Here is a 16108-nt window from a genome sequence, read left to right on the forward strand (position 1 = left end):
ATTAGACACAGGTTGTTTTGTGTTTGTTCACTTTAAGAAAGGTTATTGTTGTACCTGAAACGTCAGTCTGCACAAAATAAATGACCTAAGTGTTTCTATGTAAGACCTGGGAGCACGGACCTTTCTTTCGTGGTGGTGGTGGGGGGGGGGGGGGGGGGGGGGGAGTTTATCTCGCTGCTAGCAGTACTAGAATGCAGGTTTAACACTTACACCGGTTTCTAAATTTTGAGCAAGTTGCACCTGTGTCATTATCAGGTCTTTCAACTTTCTTGAAGTCACACGAGTTTTGTTACGGTTATTTTTTTCACGTCCGTGTTTTTTCTTTCATGAATTCAAATTTTGATAAACCTGCCCCAATGTGTTGTGTTTGCACAACGCACAAGCTTTTTATTGTGTTGGTGCATTTTTAGGAGATACATGTGGGAGATAACTTGAAGTGCATTTTTTTTTAGTTGATTTTTGTCTCACTAATCTCATTTAATTTTAAGATTTTCATTTGGAATAGAAAAAACATTTGCCTATTTTGAATTTTACAGAATATGTACTTCTATATTAACTCTCTCTTCTAGCTCTGCCCCCCCCGCTCTGTCTGTCCTCCCTCTCCCAGCTCCTCCCTCCCACTTCCTGCTGAGTCCTCCCTCTTCCAGCTTCCCTCCCACTCTGTCCTTCCTCCTCTTCCAGCTCCCCCCCGCACTCAGTCCTCTCTTTCCGCTGCCAGGGCTGAGAAGGCAGCGGGGGCCAGGTAAATTACCCTGGAGGTAAGTCTGTAAGCTTTCAGGATTAGAGTACTTAGTAGCAACTATGCTAAAATTGTTCTTGAGGTTAAAACAGCATGCTTGTAAAGTTGTCATGCAGCAATTACCCCATCCAGGAATGATAAGCCTCTAACAGGCCTTTTTTTGTACTTAGTTTAGGATTTAATCATACCCCCGAACATGTACATTCTAGAACCACTCTATTTTAAATAAAGGTACATATGTGTATTCATTTATGCATTTGTTCTTTACATGAATGCTTGACCTTCATTGTGATTAGAGAGATATGTTTCCCCTTCCTAAGGATCCACTTAGCAACTTAATGTTCTGTACAGATTCTAATAATCTTTTTCTCCACATATTGTACAGTGTGTCAAACAGGAAGCAGTATTCTCAAATAAAGGATTTGTTATCTCATTTATAAAATGTGTCATCAAAGGAGCAAAAATAGTACAATATACAGTATTAAATCAAAACATGAAATGTAGTAAGCTCTGTCTTGCATTGTGTCACATACATAGTTCATTAGAATAACTACCCACTGTCAGTGTACAAGGCCCTGTTCTGCAATGATTGTTTATTTTATACCTTTTTTTTCCCAAAATTAGCCTTTAGATGGATTCAAGCAGGTGAATTTGAATAGCTTTATCATGATAAATCATACAAGTTTTAAACAATAATATTACATGTAAGCACTAATTATTTGGATATTACACTTCATGAAAAACTCGTAGTGTATTGCACTAATGATTTCAGAAATCACATCAGATTGTAGTATTGTGTGTTATTTTAATTTAACCAGTACTAAATAGACTACAGGTATGGGGAATCCCATCATCCAGAATGTTCTGAATTACGGAAAGGCCATCGCTCATAGACTCCATTACTAGCAAATAATTTTACTTTTTAAAAATGATTTCCTTTTATCTCTGTAATTATAAAATAGCACCTTCTACTTGTCATCAAAGATACAATTAACCCTTATTGGAGGCAGAATACTCCTATTGGGTTTATTTAATGTTTAAATTATTTTTTAGTAGACTGAAGGTATGGAGATCCCTTATCCAAAAAAACACAGGTCCCAAGCATTCTGGATAAAGATAACATATATTCAATCTAGAGTTATAAATACCAGATTTGTTAATAATTCTCAACAGGGCCTGTCCTTGATATGTAATGATGCGTATCAGTGTTTAATCTGCATGTAAAAAGAACCATAAGGACACATATCCCTGGAAAGGACAATATAAACATTTTGCAAAGACCCAACTTGTAGAATATGAGGAGAATAATTGTTAAAGTCACTGTCAAGAGAGTATAAAGGTACTGCCTATACTACATGCACATATTTTAGGATTGTTTAAAGGGTATGATGTGCATAAGATAATACATGCCTGGTAAAGTGGATTCATATTTTTAAAACAATAATGAATGAAAATTTGCACATTTTAAGCCTTCTCTTACCGCAGTGCATTCCGCCTGTTGTTAAATAAAGCAAAAAAATAAATACTCACCATATCTCTAGCTGGGAATTCTATAAAGAGAAATCTGCTATTCAAATGATTAAAATACCTTTTTCCTGTCTAAAGGGTGCAAAAACACCCATCTGAAGCCTCTCCAATCTGCCTCACAGGATCAGTCCCTGGATCAATTTTGCAAAAAGTTAATTTTCTCACATAATACATTTTCATACAAGGCAAAAGGTAAAACTGGTTTATTTTTTCAATTGCAGGTATACAGACCCCACATAGTCTGCATTATGTTTTGCAATAATTTTACATTTCACACAGCCAGAAAGTTCATTTTTGGAAATTCAGCACAAGCTTCACGACTCTGCTTTAATTTCAACTTTCTTGAACATCAGACAAGGATTCATCATTAGATTCTAGTTTGTCTTCTGTTTCTTCATTTCCGCCTTGAACCTCTTTGCCACTTTTGGAAAGTAAATCACTGATTGAAATTTTACGCATTTTGATATTTGGCAGTTTCTTCATGTCTAGATCCCAGTCCCTTAAAAAAGGAACAATAAATGGAAACAAATAAGTAAAAAAGACAAAGCAAGTTTTGATTACATTGTTCCAGGGATTTAAACATCACGCAGTAGATGATCAGAATCTGGATTTTGTATCTATTTGCTGAAGAGGGATTTTCTTTCTGATTAAACAAATCAAAACATAAAATTTTCAGTTTCAGATGTTAGGGCAATGGCACAGGGGAAGATTAGCCGCCCCGTGACAAATCTTTGTTATCGCGGCTGACTAATTCTCCCTGCAATGCCATCCCACTGTCAAGAATGGAAATCACCGTTGGGATGGCATACACGTCGCTTTGGTTTCCTGAAGTTGCCCAAAGTTTCCTTGAGAGGCAACTTCGGGGAACCGAAGTGACATGTATGCCAACCAACCGGCGATTTACATTCTTGCCAGTGGGATGGCATTGCAGGGAGATTAGTCCCCCGCGGTAATGAAGATTTATCGCTGGCGACTAATCTCTACACGTGCCACTGCCCTTACAACTACTGGCAAATCACTATTATTATGTGAATGCCCAAAATCATTTTCCATACCCCTGAAAACTCAAAATAAAACAGCAACAACTTTTGGGATTCTGTCATGATTTTTATGATGTCATTTTTACTAAAGGCATTGTGTGCATTTAAAATAATTCATTCTATTAATTAAAATGTTACTCTTAAACCAATAGATGTATTTTTTTTTTTTTTTTAAGCCCATGATAAATACGCTTCTAAAAACCCATAGGTATGATTAGAAAAGTGGGTGAGTTTTTATGCATTAAGTTCAAACATCAGGGGCCTTTAGTAGACTGTAAATAAGATACATATTACATATATCCTTTTTTATCCAAAAAGAATAAAATAACCACGGGCATGCAGGAAACATCACTTTCATATAAAATATTGAATTCCTTACTTTATATGCCATTTCTAGTCAATATACTGCAAAGGAAAACAGAATGCTATGGAATCTTCAAGAACACAAATATAACGCTACTGAGGGAAAAACATTACTGCCCCTATTTACAGTTATTTTAAGGTTTCTAAATGCCAATATCCATGTAAAATGCTTTTGAAACTCCTTAGAAATTGAACACTATTCATTCACTATTAACTAAAATCTGAAGAGGCTTTTAGTTTAAAAGGCCTTTGGATCTCCAGGCAGTGTAGACTATCTTGAAATGGATCTTTAAACATGGTAGATGTATATCATATCACTCTAAATGACACAAGCATGAAAAAAGGCAAAGTGATTCCTTGTATGATATATAGATTTGCAGGAACGCTCTTCAGCTTTATGCTATGCAATCCTTCATTTATATAGTGCTAGCAGGTTTATGCAGTGCTTATTATGTTTTAACAAGAAGCTTACAATGTACAAGGGTAGGGAATATTTGAAATATAATGATGCTAAAAAAAATTGGTAATATAATAAGTTGCCTTCTAATCAAACAAGATACACTGACTATGCTTCTCTAAACAGGTGGGTCTTTAGAAAGAATTCAAAGGTTTGGAAGGACAGAGAGTGGCGGCCAGCTCAAGAGACAGAGGGAAGCTCAAGGGAAGTCTTGCAGTTGGAAATGGGACAAAGTGATGAGAATAGAGGTAAAGGTCAAAATCAGCTTAGGTTGTGGGGAATGTATTTTGACAAGATATAGGGAAGGACATCCTTGCAAGAAAAACTTGGGGCTCCTTTATGTATATACATTCCCAGCGGTGGTTCACATTATTGCCATTGGGAAGGTGTTTGGGGGAGATTAGCCGAATACGGTATCAGAGATTTATTGAAGGTGACTAATCTCCCTGTGGGACATTAGCTTAAGGAAGCAAACAAGATGGAGTGATAAGATACAAGAATGGTTGTTTCTAAGAAGAGGAATACAGGAAATATTGGAAACACTGTCCAACTAGATGTGAAAAGCATTGCTTGTGTAATTTATCCCACTCCACAACCATTCACTTGGGTTGAGGTCAGGGCGCTAGTAGGCCAGCCAAGTTTTTACACCCCTATATCACCAAACCCATTCTCTATGGATCTTGCTTTGTAAACGAGAGCATCATAATGTTGAAACCGTAAAGGACCTTTGCACAGTTGCTATAGAATTGGAATCATGAATTTGCTAACAATTTCTCTGTAAATTATTGCTAAAGTTTGCTTTCACTGGAACCAGGGGCTGTAGCTTACAATATGGAAAACGGCAAAGAACATTATTCCTCGCCGACCAAACTTTACAGTCAGCATTGTGCCATCAGGCAGGTAGAGTATGCCTGGTATATGTCAAACCCAGACAGTGAAGAGTAGTAATTCATCATTTCTGTTGTATATATGAAAAAATTTAAATTTCTAGGGACAGAATGCAAGACAATGCTATGAAAATATTTATATTTCTTCTGGTTTCTGTGGTTTCCTCTGTGGTTTCCTCTTACAGTCAAAACACATAATGGTTAAGGGCAGTTAAGGGCAATTTCCCACATGCATGGATTTTTCCTCTATCCTCTGCACAATGCTGCTCCTGAACCATTGTTTACACAGTGTAGTTCCTGCAACTATCTTTTGGTCACTGTTTGCCCTTAAGTCATCGTCTTTAAACCAATTTATCATGGCAGCATAATAGATGTGCAGAAAAACAATATATTTAAGCAGCAAAAATGAAAGCTGTTACATACACTTACCTGAACACTTTCAGATTTTTGGAATTCACAATATCTGGAATTTCTAAAAAGGGCAAGCAAAATAATATAGGTTTTTAATATTATGATCTATATTTACTGTGTTGTCTTTACATTTATAATATACAATTATTATGAGCGAATAATGTAAAGGAAAAAATAAAAAAGGATCGCAGAACAACAACTTACATCAGTTGGCACATTGCTGTAATAAGCATGAGAACTTGACTAGACATAGCTCACAGAAAGAACAGTAGTTAATGGTTTGCGGGTGGAATTGACTGGAAAATGAAGTTGACAGTAGTATCTAAAATATAGCATTTGATTTAAATTCCACTTGTCATAGCAATGATTTTGATCATGCCGATTGTCAAGCACTTTCTTTCAATTACATAAGTGGTATTAGGCAATTCAATATCAAAGTGATGAGCACTATTTTCTGAGAAGCATATAACCCTGGGCAACTGTGATTTACTATGCCCCCTGATTTTAAGCCTAATTTCTTCCTTTTCTTGCATATCTATTTTTGTTATTTTAACAGTAATCAAAACAAAGTATTATATAAAACTTGTGCTCGTTATAGAATCATGCAGCATATCTAACAAGTGTGTAAATAGGTAAGTGTGTAAGTGTTTTATATAGTTTTAAATTTTTCTTTATATTTTATACATTTTTTTTAATTTTTTTATACAGTCATGTGAAAACATTTCCACAACCCATTAAATATTCAATTCTTTATTAAGAAATGTTCACATATCAATTTCTAATCTTGTTTTTATTTATCTCTGGATTTAATTGCAGATAAACAACAAAAATTAACCTTGATTTACTCAAAAGATCCTTTGATTAAACAAAAGATATCAACAAAAATGTGTATTCTAAATGAGGAAAAAGGTAGGACACCCTACCCCCTAATAGCTTGTGTTACTCCCTTTGGCTGAAATAACTGCAGTGAGATGCTTCTTGTAGCCATCTACCAGTCTTTGACATCGGTCTGAGGAAAGTTTGCCACACTCCTTAATGCAGAATTATTTCAGCTGTGAGATGTTTGAGGGGTTTATTGCATGTACAGCCCATTTCAAGTCACCCCACAGCATATCAATGGGATTAAGATCTGGGCTCTGACTGGGCCACGCCAGGACTTTCCATTTCTTAGTTTTCAGCCAGTCCTTGGTGGATTTACTGGTATGTTGTGTCACTGTTGTGTTGCAAGGTCCACTTCTGCTTTAGCTTTAATTTTCTTACAGGTGGTCTCACATCTTCCTCAAGCCCCCTCTGATACACAGTAGAATTCATGGTGGATTCTATGATAGTGAGTTGGCCAGGTCCTGCAGCAGCAAAGCATCCCCGAACCATTACACCTCCATGTTTCACAGTTGGTATGAGATTCTTTTCCTGGAATGCTGTATTTGGTTTAAACCAAACATGTCCTCTGTTCTGGTGTCCAAATAATTCAATTTTAGACTCATCTGTCCAAAGAACATTATCCCAGAAGTCCTGGTGTTTGTTCTCTCTGGCAAACTTCAGTCTGGCCTTAATGTCTCAGAAAGCAAAGGTTTTCTCCTTGCACACCTCCCATGAAAGTTTAAGTGGTGCAATCTCTTTCTGATTGTAGAGGCATACACTTTCACACCAAACTAAATGTCTGAGATTTCAATAGGGAAAACCTCCTTCAACAGATTTTTCAATATTTAATTTCACATGTTTTTCACAGGTACCACAGCCATGTGACTTGTGCTCTGATAAACTTCAGTCACACTTTGCTGCTGCACTGGAAGTTTAAGTGATATAACCCCCCCCCCCTACAGCAGCCAGTCAACAGAACAATGGGAAGTTAACAAAATAGATAGATATCAGAACAGCAAAAAAAGGGAAAGTTGTGCTCAACCACTACATTTTAAACCATTAGGCTTAAACTAGTCATCCCTTCTGGCCAGTCCTACACTGACTTGTAATGCGATTCATTAAGAATTCTACTGCTTCAATATACATTTAGCTAAGGGACTAAGTTCTACCTGCAACTTACTTTTTACAAATTTAAAACCCCCAAATGGTTGCCCTTTTATTGGCTCCACTGGGATCACCTGACTGTAGCTGGGAAGGGTTGGAGCCAAAACATGGAGCTGGCCACTGCTCCTATATAAACTATAGCAAAAAAGGGAAAGTTGTGCTCAACCACTACATTTTAAACCATTATATATACTGATAATGGGTGAGTGCAGAGGATCTCTTGTTGTTGTCTATATATATTTTGTGGTCACAACCTCATTGCACTTCCGCCTAATGGTTTAAAATGTAGTGGTTGAGCACAACTTTCCCTTTTTTACTATAGTTTATATAGGAGCAGTGACCAGCTCCATGTTGTAGCTCCCACCCTTCCCAACTAGTCATGTAATTCCAGTGGAGCCAATAAAAGGTCAACCATTTGGGGGTTTTAACCTTGTTTATTTGGCTTTGACAAAAAAGATTTGCGTCTTTGCAATTTAGGGCTTAGTGCTTTAAAATGCAAATATAAAAGCAGGTTTTTTTAATTAAAAAAATAAATAAAATGAAAATGTTAACTCAAACTACAAGAAGAGTTTGCTGTAAATATAAATGGAAGGAGTTGTCTAGGTCACCAAATGGGCATCTTTGGCTGATTCATAAGGGAGACCAGATGTCTGTTAAGTACTGTCTTCAGTAGAAGTTTAGAGCTGGTTATCCATCTTAAACTATGATAAAAAAAATTACTTTGCGAAATGAAAATAAGTCCTTTAGTAGTTCTACAACATATTTTTGTGCAAGTTTGCTTTTTTGTACTCTACTGTGAGAAGGACACTACAGCTTATATCTACAGCTTACATTTACTAACTTATTAAGCAAATAGGCTGCATTGTAGTAATTCATACCAACAAAAGATTTGCTTTCCTTAGTCGACTTGTACTAGACTGATTACAGCAATATACTATTTAATTGATATGAAACCGTTAACTGGGGAAAATAAACTGATATGAGAGCCACTAGCTGCTGAATTTGGCAACTTCCCAGTCGTACCCTGTACTTGGCAGCAGCTGAGATGGGGAAAACTGTTAATTGGCTTTTTGGGTTAGATCCAACAAGTGACAATAATTCCTCAAGAGATCAGTCAGCATCGAGAATCTTGCAGTGACTACTAACTGTTTTAAATGGTATAAAAACTCCTGCTTACAAACTAACCCTTAGAGGCAGATTTATTAAAGTGTGAAATTAGCTCATCACAATAAAATTCCCCAACTCATTCCTATGGGAGTTTTTATAATAATCATAGGAATGAATAGAGAGTGGGGAAATTTACTGTTGTGAACTCTAATTTTAGGGTGAACGTCAAATAAATACATGTTACAGGGCAGGACCGACTGCAACTGACATGCCCCTAAATTTAAGTGATCTGGTCAACTTATCTAATTTCACACTCTAATAAATCTACCCTTAATGTAGAAGTCCCAACTAACCCTTCTTATTACTAACAATCATTTTCCCCTTTTTATTTGCCTCACGGATATATTAAAGAATGTCAGCACAAATGAACAAGTATTTATATTCAATAATTTGTTTTAACTTGCTTCTGTCCCAAAGGATAATGTTATGTAACCTAAAACTATTTGTGCAATAAAAATATATTACTTGCTTTGAGAATATTAAAGTTGTTCCAGATCACATTCTCCACTTCAATACTATCGCCTTTCAACAGGGCAATTATATTGCTCATTTAAATAGGTCACAGTCAATGTGTGATCTTTGTCTGCACTAGCAAATTGCCTCTTATTTTCTACTTCAACAATTTCCAGCAGTGTGTTAAAGAAGATTGCTGAAAATTATGGAGGAAAATAAACATTAATTCCAAATACATGTTAATTCTGTAAAAACGAACCATAATCTGCAGAAATACAATTGTCACAACTAATTTAATTATATCACATGCAGGGGTAACAACTGTTCTACAAAAGATGGTAATCCTCAAGAATTTACAATCTAAGTTATTGTATGTCAATGGAAAGCCACATATTCTCGCTCCAGTGTCTTCATAATTATGCTCTTCAGGTATTTACTTCCACTTAAAGGGTTTAACTTAAAGGGTTTAACTCAAAGGTGAACAACTTTTAGTATGATGTAGAGAATAATATTAGCATGTATCAGGTTGATAGGGTTCCAGTTACCTTATCAACCAGGAGTGGTTCGAACAAGAGACAGAAATATGAATAGAAGAGGACCCGAATAGTAAGATAATTAATAAAACTGTAGCCTCACAGAGCAATAGTTTTTTGGCTGCTGGGGTCAGTGACTCCCATTTGAAAGCTTGAAAGAGTAAGAAGTCGTCAAATAATTAATGAAGTCCAATTGAAAAGTTGTTTAGAACTGACAATAAATAACACATTAAAAGTTAATTCAAAGGTGAACAACCCCTTTAAAAAGAGAATTCAGCAGCAAAAGAGTAGTAATATGAAAGTTACATTTTGTATCACCATGGTGTATTAGATTTTTTCTGTCTATAGTACTTACAAAAAGAATTCATTGCCCACTCCCCACCCCCCTTTGTCATAGAGCACAGAATCAAAGTGGATTCCATTTCATCACAACCAACAGTGTAAACCCTTAAAAACCATGGTCTAGGCAAGCAGACTGCAGCATGAGGAGCCTGACCATGAAGAGAGCAGTTATGCCCCAGAGCCAGAGTAAGCAATTACCATAACTTGTTCAAGCAAGAACAACAAAGCAAGATATGAAATAGGTTTATCTGTGAAACTATGTTTTTCTAAGATAATATATCTGCTTTAATACGGAGATGTTGGCAGGAATAAATTCAAAACATTCTATTCATATCAAATAACTTTAGTCAACATGACAATTTTAGAAATGAGGCACATTTTTTCCTTTCAAAACAAACATTTACACTTTATTACTGAAACAAGAACTGCTACCAAATGTTAATTCATTTATACAGCACATGAATCTCAAATTTGCTTGGAACATTTTGTAAGCAATTTTAAGCTATTTATGTTAAGAAAACATTTGAAGAGCGAGGCAAAATATGTAATAACTGGAAACATTTATTTTAATGGAAAAATGTGATACATAAAAAAGGTAACTGGTCAATGCACATTTCCATGGCCAGTTTTATATGGGCTTAACTTTAAGCGGTATGGTGGCCTGACAATACTATGATCATAACCCATTTGGAAAATATACGCACTTGCACCCAATACTAAATTACTAGTGAAACAGGGGACCATGAAATGTGCATTGATCAATCCCCTCTCTTCTGTACATTTTTAGCTTATTTAGCATGATCAGTTGCACTTCCATAGTACTTGTTTATTTTCCTTGGAGTACTTCCACAACCCCCCTTTTTGTGTACTTTTGGATGTGAAAGAGAACATGCTTCATCTCTACCATAAAATCCTTTTTTTTTATTTTTTTAACACAGGCTAGTAAAATCGCAATAAGTGAATAACTGTTAATACCTCTTCACCGATGTGCACTTTCTAACTTTTGTTGGTAGCTTAACATTCTTTATTGTTTAAAGGAGAAGGAAAGGTACAATAACTTGGTGATGCCAAATGTTAGGCATACCCAAATGATTGTAATCACCTTTCTAATACCCCCGGCCTGTGTTCCTGTTAGCAGAAAACTGAACCGGCCCAGGGTACTTGATCCTCTTCCTTCCATTTTCTTTCTTCAAAATCCCAGGGGCCAATGCACGTGCAGTAAAGTGAGTACACAGATGTGCAAGCGTCGCAGAGACAGACAGGGGAAGAGAATGACTTGCTCGCATGTACCCGGGGCCGGTGCAGTTTTTTTGCTAACAGGAGCATCGGCTTGGGGTATCAGGTAAGTGATTAGAATCACTGAAGGGGGGGTGCCTACATTTTTAGCAGCTCCCAGTAAGTGACAGATTTTTCACTTTATTCTATTCAGTCCCTCTCCTATTGTCATGTCTCCAGCATAAGCTTCCATCATCCCATCATTTTTTGTTGATAATTAGCAGCGAACTCCCTCTGCTGGATGTTTGCTGTATATGCAGGGAACCATTTTCTGCATAGCCTCTGACCCTATGGAACCACCATACTTCTAACAAGTGATCTATTACAATGCATTGTGGGAGCCTAGACTCCATTTTGTAGCCCATGCTGTGGAACAAGCACACCACATCCATCTTTCCCCCCATGGTAGCATCGCTGGTAAGCATTTTGGACATAAAACCTGCACTGAGCCACCACTAAAATTGCCAGCAACTCAGACACTGTGGCATATAATTTGTGCCAGCATTGCTGTGTTTATGTTGCAGCTGTTTTTCTGCGTTACTATATTTTGCCATATGCTCACTGTGTTTTATTTCAGTTACGTTACAGTTTCACCTTTTTCCACAAGCACCCAATAAAAATCAACAGATTTCACTCTTGGTCTCTTTAATTGGAGTGTGGGAAGGTTTAGCTGCATGTCAAGCTACACACTACCTCAGGATAACACATAGTAAGGACATAAAACCTATCCATATTACAGTCTCTCATTCAAACCACTGCCTGATTGCAACCAGTTGTTAATATTCCAAACAGAAGCTCTGTTTACAAAAAAGCTAAATAACTAAGAAACCACAAAAAAATGAAACCCAACTGCAAATTGTCTCAGAATATTACTGTCTATGTCATACTAAAAGTTAATTTAAAGGGGAACCTCCCATTTAAGATAAATGGAAAATACACTAGCCTTGGCATAGGCTGGCACTGTTGGCTTGGGATCACTTGTACATGCACACTGATTTATTAGAAAGGGCTAATTTAAAATACACATTAATTGGTCAATTTAAAAAAAAAATGTTTGTGCATGTGTGTATTTATTTTGTGAATTACATCAGTCAGGATTAATAACTACATTTGTTTTGTTATTTAATATTCTCTATGTTCAGGACTTCGCTATCATTTTCATGATTGGTAAAACCAAGGGGTCTGTTAACTGAAAGTGTTGAGATAATACAGAGCAGAAACTTCACATGTGAAAAGGGACCATGAAGTTTAATATTATAAGAAATGCTTCCAAGCTCAACATGTTTAAATGAAAAGTTGGTTATTAAAAATGTTTCCCTACTCTGTGCACATATATTATGTACAAGCTAAATTAGTAAGCTGTTGCTGGATACTTGGGTATTGCCATGACTAGTCACTTTTAACTGCTCATGACCCCCTAGTGGTATCTGTGGAGTGCACCTATGTCACTAGACATTACAACTTGTTAATTTCTTGTAAGTGAATACATGTGGGAAATGTAGGGAAATGAAGGAAAAGTATGGGAAAAAGAAATTAAACAAATCATAACTGGAAAGCAGAACAAGTTATGTGGCCAAGGCCATGGATTCCAAATCCTGTTGAAAAAGCGAATCTTGGTAGAATCCAGAACCAAATCCTGGATTCAGTGCATCCCTAACATTCTCTCTAGCACAGACCTAAGGAAATGCAGGTTATTTATTTTAAAGACTGAGCAACAAACAGAATGCAGAGGATTGTGATATTTAGTCAATGTCAAGCAATTGTCAATTGGTAATGTCAAGCAATACAGTTGCAATTACAGAATACAATAAATGTAAGTGTAGTCAATATAAGACACAAATTACACTACTATTTATAGTATAGTAATACATTCAGCATATCTGAATGTAGCAAATGGATAGGGAGTCAGATAAATCAAGGTGATGGCCTTTTTCCGTTGTAATATTTTTGTTAAATGTTTTGGTTTGCTGGCTAAAACCAAAGTTCTATTTATTTCTTAAAATGTAAGATGAACATACCAAATTATACCACACTCGATAACATATTCACTGTATATGAGACATAAAAAAGTAAAAATTTAACAGACAGAACTCCAGTTAGTAAATTATTAAGTATGAGAAAGGTATCAATTTATTTTGTTACAATTTACAAAATTCTACATTAGCAATGCAACTGCTTTATTTGGAGATAAATATGCAAGGAGCTTCTGGTGGCTCTTCACACTGCATTCCACTTCCTATACTTCTTCCTCCTGTGCTATGATTCCACATTGCTCAGGTATATTAACTAAGTCACTCTGTTTCAGAGTGTAGGACTGATTTACATAAGATTTACAAATGACCACAACCCATGATTTCCCACCTTGCACCTATGCATATACATCTTGTGCAGAAAAAGGGGAGTGGAAGGGTCAAAAATCCATGTGCGGCATCCTCTCAATAGGGGACAGTACTACTATTTTGAGTTAAGGTAATGTGTACTGGATGTCTAAAACACTTAAAACATTTATGTTTCTCTATACTAGCATGCTCTACAAACCCATTAAAGGCTGCCATCTACACCACACTAACCAGACAGGTGATTAAAGCAGAATTACTACCTCTGAAGCCTTTTTAAGAGAACCTTTTAGGAAAATTAGTTTTGAAATGATCATAATAAGGGCACCGATAATGTTGTTTACTATAAAGAAATAAACTGGGTTAAGGTGGCCACACATTTACCCATATCCTACGAAACAAGGTACTGTACAACATGCAGTGTGTGTATGGTGGGAGATGAGGTGACCGATATTGGCAAAAGCCTTGGCTATTGGAGATTTTGGGTACCTTGAGTTGGCAAAAATGTACTGACTCCGACATTTAAATAGTAATGAAGAAAAATACAATATATAACAATCTTCTATTTCAAGTCACCACCCAGTGTGTAGCCGTTTCACCAGTGTGAAGTCTAGCTGAGCAATTCTAACCTTATTGTTATGTGTTCCTTTAATCATCACAGAAAATACATTAGTATTAAAAATAGAGAAGTTGGGAGTCAGAGTTAAAGGATTTATATACCGGCTCCACAGCCCTCGTTGTAATTGTGTTAAGGAAAAGTAACACTAAAATTTTTCAAGTAAAAAATCTATTCTACCCTGCTTCAATGATTGCCCTATCCTTCCCACCTTTCCAGAGTTTATTATTTTAAATGCTTTCTTAAAAAATACCTTGTAAAAAGTTGCATCCGGTCACTTCAAATACGGCGATCCAGAAGAAGCAGAATCCACAATGAGATGATTGATTGATCGATCCTAGCCTTTCTTCTGTACAGGAAAGTCAGGCTAGGATCGATCAATCGATCATCGCATAATGGATTCTACTTCTTCTGGATCGCCATATTTGAAGTGCCCGAATGCAACGCTTTACAAGGTATTTTCTAATAAAGCATTTAAAATAATAAATGCTGGGAAGGATAGGGCAATTATTGGAGCACGGTACAATAGATTTTTTACTTGAAAAATTTTAATGTTACTTTTCCTTTAAGAAGAAGTTGTGACACAACCTGTACTGCTATATTCAGTGTAAAACAATGTATTAATTCAGGCATAGCATAAAAAAACATGGGTGGGTGGGGGGGGTGGTCATTTTTGCAGCACGTTTAAACATCAACATATCCAATTAAAACTGTAAAAATTATACCTATTCCATATCCGCTGTAAAGTTGCCTTTCACGTTCTATGGTTTGTTTGATAACTGTCTCACGGGAACCATGCCGTCTTGTTTGCCTTCCTTTGATGTTGTTATGCAATTCAATTTGCTCTAATTCACTATCAAACCGATGTAAGTAACTGAAAGTACACAGAATTAATTTTTTATTATTACAAAATCTTCCTCATGCCAGACTCTCCTTACTTAGTTCCTCATAGGAAACAGACAATTAGGAAATGATGGCAATATCCTCGCCCTTTTATTAACAATAATTAAAAATACAAAAACAAATGTTTAGTACAAGTCCTTTAATAACTGTAACGTGTACTACAAACATCATCTCACCATGTAAATCTTGCTTTGTGAAATACTTTATTAGTTTAACTGCTCACACCTCCCCTGTCTCTCTATACCACAACCAGAATTAAACCATTAAATCTGATCCAAATTACTCTGTGTATGTTCACTCAGGTTCTGACCTAATAAGAACAGTATATAATAATGTTAGATAGAACTGTGACACTGGCCAGCAACCTAGAAAACAGGAAGAGGCAAAACATATGCACACTAGTACATTATATTTCAAGTGGAAATCAAATCAAAAGGGTGTTTTGGCTTTACTGGATGTCAGAATTAGAAGATTTTGCATAAGAAATAACAACTGCCAGAATTAATTGTTTTCAGCTGAACAACCTAATTATACAACGCTTATTATTTCTAACAAGAAGGAACCGAATGTAAAAGTTTGATGTTTTAATAAGAAGATGAATGCTGAAGAAAAGAAATTAAAAGTAAAGATTATTCTAAATGCACTCATATCACTGAGCTATAAATACAGATCTACAGCTAGCTGTACACTGCTCATTATTCATTCTCCTTGTATCTTGTAAAAGGAAAGACAACTAAAAACAATATTTCTATGAAAGATAATGCTGCACACATCAAAGTAAAAGGAGATTAAAATGATTTCTTGAAAACAGGAATTTCGTTAGAAACAGGTTTAAATTGAAATTATACACACCCAGCACGCCCCTTTTAGCATGAGTTTATTTAGTTGGGCTTAGCACAAAAACATATATATATTTTTACACAGACCTGCCTGATTCCACTGATTAAAAGGAAATCATGATAATTTGTCTGTTGTGGTAGGGACCATAGGCTCAAAATGTAATGCAACCCCTCCCACACCTCACTCCTTTGTGA

At 36.1% G+C, this 16108-nt stretch overlaps 1 protein-coding gene across 2 annotated transcripts in view; it reads right to left on the reverse strand.

The window, feature by feature from the left end:
• Nucleotides 1-2447: 2447 nt before the first annotated feature.
• tma16 (translation machinery associated 16 homolog) overlaps nucleotides 2448-16108 on the reverse strand; it is a 34904-nt gene continuing 21243 nt past the window's right edge. Inside the window, exons 6-8 of one of the 2 annotated variants that reach the window (XM_012962584.3) lie at nucleotides 14897-15045; nucleotides 5443-5485; nucleotides 2448-2765 (exon numbers count right to left, since the gene is read on the reverse strand). In XM_012962584.3, the coding sequence (XP_012818038.1) occupies nucleotides 2600-2765; nucleotides 5443-5485; nucleotides 14897-15045 (358 nt within the window). In that variant the 3' untranslated portion in view covers nucleotides 2448-2599. The remainder of the gene's footprint in view (nucleotides 2766-5442; nucleotides 5486-14896; nucleotides 15046-16108) is intronic. The other variant, NM_001016631.3, reaches the window with a different exon arrangement.

The sequence above is a fragment of the Xenopus tropicalis genome, chromosome 1 (assembly GCF_000004195.4).
Source record: "Xenopus tropicalis strain Nigerian chromosome 1, UCB_Xtro_10.0, whole genome shotgun sequence".
NCBI classification, from domain to species: Eukaryota; Metazoa; Chordata; class Amphibia; order Anura; family Pipidae; genus Xenopus; species Xenopus tropicalis.